General features: G+C 55.6%; 1 protein-coding gene and 1 pseudogene across 1 annotated transcript; one reads left to right on the top strand and one right to left on the bottom strand.

The window, feature by feature from the left end:
- LOC102037569 overlaps window positions 1-260 on the top strand; it is a 315-nt pseudogene extending 55 nt beyond the window's left edge.
- A 1,177-nt stretch (window positions 261-1,437) lies between these two features.
- On the bottom strand, window positions 1,438-10,550 carry LOC102032401 (AN1-type zinc finger protein 5-like). Its single transcript, XM_005427301.3, has 6 exons — window positions 10,395-10,550; window positions 9,168-9,341; window positions 8,058-8,151; window positions 7,117-7,235; window positions 5,569-5,679; window positions 1,438-3,852 (listed from the first exon to the last, which is right to left on the bottom strand). Exons 2-6 carry the CDS (start codon window positions 9,316-9,318, stop codon window positions 3,704-3,706), a joined length of 624 nt encoding a protein of 207 aa, XP_005427358.1. The 5' UTR covers window positions 9,319-9,341; window positions 10,395-10,550; the 3' UTR covers window positions 1,438-3,703.

Raw genomic sequence — 10,550 nt, 5'->3', positions numbered from 1 at the left:
CCGGCAAGCGGGAGAAGGAGGCGAAAGACAAAGCCCAGATCTCGGGCAGCAAGGAGCAGGGGGAGGAGGAGGAGGAGGAGGAGGAGAAGCGCGGGCTGGACAAGCGCAGCCCGGCGCAGGTGGCCTTGGAGAAGATGCAGGAGAAGCAGTAAATGGAGCGGATCCTGAAGAAAGGGTCGAAAACCCGCAAGGAGCGAGTGGAGGAGTTCAGCGGGCACTTGGATATTCTGATCAAGCCCAAAGTCAGCTGGACTCAATGAACGGGCTGCTTGTCACGGCTCTGGAGCCGGATTTGGTTTGTATCGATGTAAACCTGGCTGTTCTCCATATTGTTACATTCTCGAATGTAACTTCGGAGTTTTTATGACTTTAAACTGTCTTATTTTATAGTCTTTTTTAAAAAACCAAACATCCAACACTCTCAGTCTTCTCTGGATTAACCAAGCCCAGCTCCCACGGTCTCTCCTCACCAGAGAGAAGCTCCAGACCCCAAATGATCTTTGGGGCCTCCACTGGACCCTCCCCAGTAGCTCCTTGTCCTTCTTGTCCCAGAACTGGACAGAGCACCCCAGATGTGCCCCCCCAGTAGAGGGGCAGGGTCCCCGTGTCCCCCCTGGCCCCAGGACACTCTGCTGGCTCAGGGACAGTTTGCCATCCCCCAGGACCCCCAGGTCCTTCTCTGCAGAGCTGCTCTCCAGCGGGTCACCCCCAGCCCGTGCTGTTCCTGGGGCTGTTCCTCCCTGGTGCAGGACTCTGCACTTGCCCTTGTTGACCCCCCCAGCTTTGCCCCCACCCAGCTCTCACCGAGCCCCTCAGGGTCCCTCTGGATGGCAGCACGGCCTGCAGGTGAATCAGTCACTCCCCCTGCTCTGAATCACCGTGAAACCCGATCAGGATCCGTTCTGTCCCTCGGGCAGGGCGCTGCTACACGAACTGCACGGGGCTGGAGGAGGCACCGAGCCCTGGGGACAGCGCTGGGCACAGGGGGGCTCTGCTGTGCCCACCGGGCCCTCGGAGCTCTGCACCCAGCCAGGCTCTCCCCCCAGGCCATCCTCCCACATTCCCGTGTCTCCCCACAGAGATGTCACCAAGCCAAGCCTTGCTGAGGTCACTCCCGGTGCCACACACTGCCCGAATGTGGACATGGGGAGGCTTTCCTGCCCCAAGGGGTGACAGCAGACAAGAGGGAACCCAGGAGAACCTCAGAGCCCCTCAAACCCAGCCAGGGCTTCCTGCTCATCCAGACTTGTCAGGGTTGCAGTGACCTCTGGAGATCATCCAGCCCAGCCCCTGGTGGATTTGACATCTGGGGGTGCAGATCTGGGGTGCTCTGATCCCCAGCCAGCTCCAGGTATTGTCAAGGATCATCCACAGGGAAACTGAGGCACAGAGCCCCAGAGCCACCCCAAAAGAGCCTGAAACAGAGCACCCACAGCATCCAAGCAAACTAGACTGTGTTGTATTTACACTCATGGACAGGGAGGGAGAACAGGGAAAGGGGCAGTGCTGGAGAAGCAGGTGGCTGTGGGCTTTCCCAAGGGATCCAAGGGAGCTGCTGCACTTCCTTGGGGCTGGTGGCTGCAATTCCTGCATCCCCCGAGGGTGAGGGATCATCCTCAGCCAAAAGCTCAGTGGCAAACCCAGCCTGGCCACGCACCAGCTCCAGCTCCCCAGGTGTGCCCAGGGGTGCAGCCCCTTGCATGCTCCAGACACGATGTCAATGTTATCCAGAAGGAAAAACCTGAGGAAAAGGCTGGTGAGAGGCAGCCTCACTCCTCTCAGTGCTGGAGGGGGGGGTTGCAGCAGTTTGGGAGGTTCAGATGCTGCTGGTAGCAGCACAGGATGGCAGCTGGCACAGAGCACACACTGCTTTGGCTGGAGCAGACTGCAGACACCAAACACTCAGAGGGATCCCCCCAGCAGCACCTGGGCAGAACTGCCACAGGGAGGGCAGGAAAACAGCCCTTGGAAGGAAGGAGCTGCTGTGATCTCCCCCAGCTGGGCCCTGCAGCTCTGCTGACACCAAGGGAAAGCTTCCAAAGCGTGGGATGGCCAGCAGAGTGGGACAGAGGCTGCTGCTTGTCCCCCGGGACACAGCCGGGTTTCTCTGCTTGAGAGCCAGAGCCCCATGGCCACAGCCCTGCTCCTGGTGTTCCCAGGAATCCCCTGGGCATGGAAGAGGCTGTGGCTGTGCCCCAGGAGCCTCTGCCTGCCTTGTGCTGCATTCCTGAGCCCCAGCTCCTCCCAACAGAGCCCTCCAGGTGCTCTTTCCGCAGTGGTACTGAGTGGCATTTGGTTTTTCCTACGCCTCCCTTCCTGTGTGAGTGAGTGTGTGCACCCCCAGAGCCTTTCAAGTGGCTTTTGGGGTGCTTGAGGCCTCTGAGCATGTTCACTGTACCCCAAAGCTCTCCTTCTGCCTTCCCTTGCACCCCAGAGCCCTCCCTGGGCTTTCCAGCACCTCAGGGAATTGTGAGTGTCTCAGTGAGCCCAGAGCCCTCCAAGCACCTCTCCCTGCTCCCTGGGTCTCTCCATGGGCATTTCTGAGCCCCCACCTGAACTTCTGGGCACCCTGGGACCCTCCTTGTGACTCTCCCTGTGCCCCAGTTCCCTCTGTCTGGCTTGCAGAGCATCTCCTGGGGACCTGGCCCTGCTTCTCATCCCACAGGGAGGGAGGAGGCAGAGGAGGGCAGCTGGGTGGGCTCCCCGAGCTCTCCCCAATGCCAGCATGGCCCACATGGGAGGAGGCGACCCCACTGTCACCTGGATGCAGGGACAGGTCCAGAAGCAGAGGTGTGGGGACCTGAGCTTTGTGCACAACCCTGATGAGAGCGACTCGTGTAAGGCAGAAGGCAGGGAGAGAGGAGAGAAGGGACAGGAGAGAGGGGAGAGAGGAGAGCAGGCACAGGCAGCACTGAGGGACACACACCTTGCTGGGAAAGCAGCCGGGGTTATCCAGGGGTGCTGGAGCAGGAGGCTGGAGCAGGGCTGTCCCTGGCTCCCTCCCTGTGGAGAGAGGCACAATGCAGCAAGCAGAACCTCCTGGAAGGTCCTGCCCTGCCCACCTCACTTCAAGCCACAGAATCTCTTCCCTGTGCCAGCATCACTGCTCAGCCCCCTTGGTGCTTCTCCAACAGCGTCAACAGAGGGTGGGGAGAGGGGTCTGGAACTACAGAATCAACTTCTCTGCATCGGACAGCAAACACCTCCCAGGGAGCAGATGGCAGCCTGGCTGCCAGGATCCCCCAGCTCCCGGGGCTGCAGGCAGAGGGAACAGAGCCCAGGCTGCTCAGGGACTGCTGCCACAAGCCCTGGGTGGTTTGCAGGACTCGGAGCTGCTGGGAAGGGAAAGGCTGAGCCCGGCTGAGTCCAGCCGCTCCCACCGTGCAAAGTGCCCAGCAAGAGGCGAATGTGAAGGTCTTAGAGCCAGAGCAGCGGGGCAGGACGGTCCCTTTTCCTTTGGGAAGCTGGTTGAGAACACATCAGCTGAGCTGCGGCTGTCGGACAGGCAGGGAGGGAGAGGAGGAACACCAACTGACTGCCAGAGGCGCGAGGAGGCCCCATGTCCAGGTGCCGGTTTGTGTGCGCTGCCGGAGTCACCCTCGCACCGCCGCAGGGGCTGGGAGGAGGAGGAGGAGGAGGAAGGCTGGGAGGAAGGGGAAGAGCACCAGGCAGCCTGGTTGCAGTTCGAGCTGCTCAGACCCCTTCACAACTTCTGGATCTTCTCGGCGATAACGATGGGGTTTTCCTTGCGGATCTTCTCGGCAGCTTCTGCCTTGTAGTCGTAGGGGCAGGCGTGCATGTCAGAGTACCGGTGAATGGCACAGAACAGGTTCCCACAGCGGCAGTCGAAGCCTGAGGGGAGGAAGAGCAGGGACAAAGCCACATCAGACCCCATCCAGCTGGGCAGGAAGGCAGCAGGGCCTGGCTCCTTCCTGCCACGCCAGGAAATGCCACCAATGCAGGGAGAGGGCCAAGGGAGGGGGGCCTGCAGCTCCCCACAGGCCAAAGGGACTCTTCATTTGGGGAAGACCATGGGTGGCTCTTGGCTTTCCTCTGGCTCAGGAGCTCTGTGTGCTTTGGGCAGCCCCAGCTGTCACATGGTGGGAAAGGCTCCCAGAGCAGCTGCTATCCACATTCCCTGGGGACAAGGGACGTGCCAGGCACTGCAGAGTGCCAGATTGTTAATCCAGACCAGGCTCCCCAGGCAGCTCAAGCTGGAGCTGAGCCCTCCAAGCCAGTCCAGCTCCCCAGGGTCACACAGCAGCAGCTGGGCTGACCAGCAGCAAGGAGCAGAGCTGTCACCACCACAGAATCATGTCTGAGCTACTTAGGCTTCAAAATTCTTATTTTAGTCACTTCACTCAGGGACAATGCTCAGAGTGCTACCATTAACACAGCACAGTGGGAAAGCAAGGCAGGGAGCAAGCAGGGGATGTGCTGCAGGACAGCAGGGAATCCTGCTGGCAGGGAATCATGCTCTGTCCCTTCATGTTTTTCCAACTACAGGGTGTAAAGCCCACAAACACCTTGCTCCAAGGTGCCAGTTTACTCCTGATTGAGAAAAATAATTTTATCCTAAATGCCCTGAATTCACAGGAGTTCTCTGTAAGCTGAATCCTAAAGAAGAGAACTTCTCACAGTTTAAAGGAAACCCTCATCCAGGAAAACAGTCCTCTCTGCAACCTGAAGGCTGGGCATGGAGTACCCAGCCCAGATCCAGGTTTATAAACCTACCCCTATTCTAGGACAGTGCCCATGGATTTCCAGGCAAGCTCAGGTTCAAACTTTCCAGTCTAGACTTGGCCAAAGCCTCTTATACCCATGAAAACATCCCTGGCTGCTGGATGCCCCAAGCAGGCTACAGAAGCAAGTGCTCTGCCAGAACAACATGACCTGCACAGCTCCAGAGTTAACTTTTTTCTGAGAAGCACTAAATGCCAGAGATAATTTAGGGGAATGATGTTTTTATTAACAAACCACAGCCAAATTAATTGCTTCACTTTCCAGAAGCTGTTTTCCCATTGATAGCAGTGCCCTGACACCATCCCAGCACTTCTCTCTCCAGCTTTACAGGCTGCATGCTGAGAGCCATCCTGCTCTCAGGAAGCTAACAGTGGAAATCAGGCAGCATTAACAAATGGGATGAGTCTTGGAGAGGGATTTTCCATTTGGGTCTAGCTCAGTTCATGTCACTGTTACGAAAGCTTTACCACAGACCTGACCGGGAGCGGATTCCGATCCACAGCGAGCTCTGCCTTCCTCTACAGCAGCTTCTGCCAAGAAGCAGGAACAACCAAGAGGTGCTGCTGCATCCAATCCTGCTCCCAAGGGCTGCCAGGACCCTGGCAGTGAGTGGGATGTTCCCCAGGCTGCTGCCTCAGCCAGTGCTGTTGCAGGTTGGAGCTCCCCTCCCTCTTTTTCTGCAGCACCACAGCTGCAGGATGGATTTGGGGGAAACCTCCAGCCTCTGACCCTCCAAACCCAGCAGCACCACAGCACTGGGCTCACAGGGCTCTCACTCTGGGCTGCTTAGGGCACAGGGAAGCTTTCCCAGAGGCAGGCACTTACCAGTCAGCCCAATCTTCTTCCGGCAGGTGAAGCAGCGATTCTTCTTCGGTTTCGGTTTTTCCGAAGCCGTCTTGCCCTCAGCCGTGCTCTGGGATATCTCAAGCAGGGTACCTGAAACAGAGGCAAGAGTTTTGCTGCCCTTCCTGATAAACCAAATGTTCGTTTTATCACAGGAGCTGCTTGAGGCTCTGACGACTCTCTGTGTGCACACTGCCCTGGCTGACATACCACAGACTGGGAGATTTGCCTTGTTCCACTGAGATCTCCACCTCACAGCTTCCTCTCTGTTTCAAATGCCTTAAATCCAAAGCTGAATTGGCCACTGGACAGTGACTGGATAGTCACTACAGCTCAGCTGCTGCACAGCAACACAGCTGTCAGCTGAGCCCACAGTTAATCTTCGAAGGGAGAAAAAAAATTAACCCCTTGTAAGTACTACTAATTATTTTTGCTGACTCTTATGTAAGTGTTCCCCAAATGTAGGTCTTAGAATGCTTTACACAGATATCCATCACTGCCTCTAATCTACCAAAGGGAAAACCGAGCTCTCAAAGCCAGATTGTTAAAGGTCATTGATGCTTAGCAGGATTTCCTCCAGTACCTAAGCAGGTTAGAGAAGTCAACAGGAGGGAGGAGCTCCAACTGCTCCTTGGAGCACCTGTGGTGCAGGCTGCTCTGAGGAGACAAAACAGAGACAGCTTTGTGGAGCTTACCCTAAACAGCCTCCTAAAAATTACACAGGCAGATGAAAGGGGCAGGCTCTCCCAAGCCTCTTTTTAACAGCCTCTCACCTGCCTGTTGTAAATTGCCTCCTGGGCTTGCAGGCAAGAAGAGATTACCTAACCCACAATGCCCAGCCATGTGTGGTGACTAGAGCCTGGCTTTTTAGCAACCAACAGCTCCTGGGTTTTTTTAGCTTTCAATGCAAGCAAGCTGTCAGCTGAGCAAAGGAGGGTGTCTGCATGCAGATCACCTGCTCATGGCATCAGCTGGAGGATGTGCCACACTGGGCAATGACTCTGCTGCTCCTCCATCACACAGGACACTCCCTGTGTAACATCCCCCCCCGAGGGACACGATCCCCCATCTCACGGGGTGACAACAACAGGCCTCCCCTACCCCCAGGCACTGTCACAAAGGAGTCACCTCTCTCCAAGGCTCGGATGGATCTGTCTCCCTTCCTCCCCCTCGGGAGCTGGCAGGGGAGTGCCGGCAGCAGCAGCAGCAGCCGCGTCAGGCTGTGGGACGCTCCGGGCTCGCTGCCATTCGCTGGGAGCGGCGTCATGGAAGATTATCCTCCTGCCAGCCACTCCAGGGCTGGCAGCCACTCAGCCCTCAGCCCACAGAGCAATCTCTATCAGCCTGCCCTCGAGCACAGCATTTGCTCTCCTCCCTGTCACCAAAACAAGTTTCCTCCTCAGCTCTCAGGTGTGTCTTTACTGCCGGGAGGGGACACACCCCGGGGTCAGCAGCTGTCCCTGCTGCTCCAATGGACTCCTGAGCTCAGTGTCACTCAGATCTGTGCAAAGGACAAACCAACCACCCTACCTGATGAGGAAGAAGCCGATGAGGCTTCATCTGTCTTGCTGAATTCCTCTGTCTCGTTGCTGGTTTCCTCTCTGGATATGCTCATGGCCGTCATCTGATGGGTCACAGGAGTCTGAGCGCTGGCAGCATGTGCAGCAGACAAACAAAAAGAGAAAACACAAGTATTTTCATTTCACAGACAGTTATGTGGGAGAGACCTTCAGCCCATAAAGTTTATTTCCTTATATTCAAAAGTAGGTCAGGAGCACAGCAGGTCAATTCCCCATGAGATCGGGGATCAAAGTTCTTTATAGACATAAATGGAATGAATCTGTGATGATCTCAGCTTCCTTTTGCACCCAATTATATCTCAAAGACAAGGCAAGAGCCTATCCAAACAAGTCCAGGGGAGGAAAACACAGTATGAGTCAGGGCTGTAATGTGATGGTAGAGCTCAGTGCAGCTCTGTCCTCCTCCCCATCAAACAGGCCCAAGGTCTCTAAACCTGCTGTCACAGCTTCCAGACTGGGTCATCAGCAGGTGCTTTCACTTAGAATCACACGACATTCTGAGCTGATGATCCTCATGATCCTTCCAAGTCCAACTCTTGGTCCTGCACAGGAAAACCCCAAAAATCCCAATACTTGGGACTGAGCAGAAACTGAACAGTTGAACAGAGCCAGGGACAGACAAGGTACACTGAGAACAGAGCCAGGGACAGACAAGGCTGCAGGAGAACCAAGATGCCACTTAATTTACTACCAACCCTCTGATACCTCACTCTACTTATCAGACAGCAGCAGCAGCAGGGACCTCTCAATCTTCCAAATAAACCAGAATCACAATGCAAAGTTTGACCCAGCCTGTTTACAGACATATAAAGGATGACAGCCTGTCCCTTATGTCCCAGAACTGGATTTTAGCAGGGTTTAGATCCCCTCCCCTCCAGACTCTGCCCCTACCTGGCTTTTGCATCCTCAGGTGTGGAGTCTCCCTCCGCGTGCTGTCCTGCGATGGCCTCGGGAGCCATGGGGCTGCTGCTGGGACCACTGGGTGCTGCGAGACAAGAGCAGGCTTGGTCAGGTCTCTGGGAAGTACCAGCCAGTTCCTCAGGTGCTGGACAGTCAAGGAGAAAGCAGAACGAGCACTTCCAGCAGGCCTTACACTGCTGTTCCCTACTGGAGCTGGCAGGGCACACCCCTGTTGGGATCACTCCCATATCCCTGTTCCTACTCCAAATTTGTGCCAAATCTGGGACTCTCTAGGACACCAGGGCTGTCTGGATCTTGAACCCAATGGAACTTTGTAACTTCTACAAGGTGTAAAAACCAGATCCTCATCTGCTGAAAGGAACAGGCTTCAACAGGAACATATGGGTTTGTGTCAGCTGAGGATCTAAGCTGGGGTCTTAGGAAAAGCCTTTGTCAGGAAAAGCCATGTTCCTGAGCATATTTTGTGTGGGTGACTCAAGGGAAGTCATTATGAATTCCATGACCCCCAGGAATAAATTGTGGAGGAACTCTCAGAGGCATTTCTCACTCTGTACATGTGGCATCTACACAAACCCCCAGCAAAAGAAATCCCTGTTCACATTTCAGAGAGCATCCTTCCCCTGCTCCCATCCCAAGTGCAGGAAACAAACCTTGTAAGTCACGGCTTTTAGATATCACACTGTTAAGATAAGAATATTATCTTAAAAAAAAATAAAACTTCATTGTGGGGCTTTGTCATGGTTCCCAGCAGTCAGCACCTAACCAGGGAGCAGGAAATAGCTGAAAGCTGGGATCACCATTAGCACATGTGAAACTCTACAGTTTACTGGAAGGTGCTGGCTAGGATGGGGCTTCACAAACTGCTGAGACTGGGAGGAAAGCAAGTGCCCCTCCTGACAGGGAACAGAAGTGCTCGAGGGCTTGGGTACCCGATTTAGAGCCTTGTGTATCCATACAAAGGGAAAGATGATTTTTCTAGGAGGGGGTAAATCTGCTGGTGGCCAGGCACCAGCGCCATGCTGAACACAGCTTGGATCCAGACACCCATTTAAGACAGATTTCCAAGAAAAAATCCTCTACCTGGAGGGCTTATCCGGTCACTGCTCTGCTGCCTCTGCAGGAACTCCTTGTAGCACACGGAGCACATGCCGTTGGTCCGGGGGCTGCCGTAGAAGCCGCAGCCCGTGGTACACAGCAGAGGCACCTGCGTCTGGTTCGTCTCCTGAGCCATCCTCGCCCCTCCGAGGCACCGAGCTGCAGCCAGCAGTCAGAAATAAACAGCTGTGAGGGCCTGAGCACCCGGGCATTGTGTGCTGCAGCTGAGCAGGAAGGAGCACAAAGGATCCCAAGAGAGCCCGGTCTCTGCACGTGCAGAACCTCACCAGGCCCAGACCCTCGAGCACTCAGGGCTTCTGAAATCCATGTGCTGGGGCCCTAAGTCATCCAGAGCTGCCCAGAGCCAGACTGCAAAGCCAACAGGAACTGGCTCCCAGCTCTCCCTGCTGCACCACGAGGCTCCCTAAACTCCCGGTGACACACGAGCACGTCAGACCCCAACAATCCGCTCTCCACCGGTACCAAATGTGCCCCCACAGCATCGCTGATGCCCCCCTGTGAACACCCACACCTCACACGCCCAGTGCAGGCCCAGTCAGTCACATTTTGGTTTTCATTTCGAGCCTGGTTTCGTTTTTTAATTCTCAGGAAGATGACGCAAGCGATGCAGAAAGAACCCACTGACGCTCTGCTCTGACATACGTGGGTAAGGGGAGCGTTAGCATGGTTAGGCTGGAAATAAGGATAAGGCTTTCTTTCCAGCAGTAAGATGTGATTCCAGAACACCTTCCCAGGGAAAACAGCTGACATGCTGAAACCTAATTTTAAATTTAATCTTAATAATTTCTCTCTGGATCACATGCAGTTACCTCCAACCCCAGGAACCAGCCCCTTCCAGCCACACACGGTGTAGCATTTACAGGGCCAAACCCACCACAGTGCTCCAAATGAGAACCATGAGGCACAAACAAAAACCACACACAATTCCAATGTGTGTGGACAACGTGGCTGCAGCCAGTCCAACTCTGACATAGAACAAGGGGAGAGGATGTGCGCAGGACCATGGTGGGTGCGGGTGGCTCCAGCTGGGGCACAAAGCCACGGCGTTGGCACCAGGAGCTCCCAGCAGTGCTGCCTTTGTGGGGTGCATGAAGTACCCACGACCTCCCAGCCAGCCCTGCCGCTTCCCTTCCTGCTCCTACAAAACTTGCCTCACCGAGGGAATAAACAAGACAAACACGAAACCATTACCCTGCCAGGAGCGCTCCCGTGGGACGGGACCGGATCACCTCTGGTTTATCCCTCCTCGTCCTCAGCTGGGGGATGCGGGTTTCGGCTCCGCACCCGGGGGTTCCCCGCAGAGCTCAGACCAGCGCTCCCATCGCCACACCGGGACCCTCCCGGCCC

The sequence above is a fragment of the Geospiza fortis genome, unplaced genomic scaffold (genome assembly GCF_000277835.1).
Source record: "Geospiza fortis unplaced genomic scaffold, GeoFor_1.0 scaffold254, whole genome shotgun sequence".
Lineage (NCBI taxonomy): Eukaryota > Metazoa > Chordata > Aves > Passeriformes > Thraupidae > Geospiza > Geospiza fortis.
This window is presented reverse-complemented; position numbering and strand designations above follow the sequence as displayed.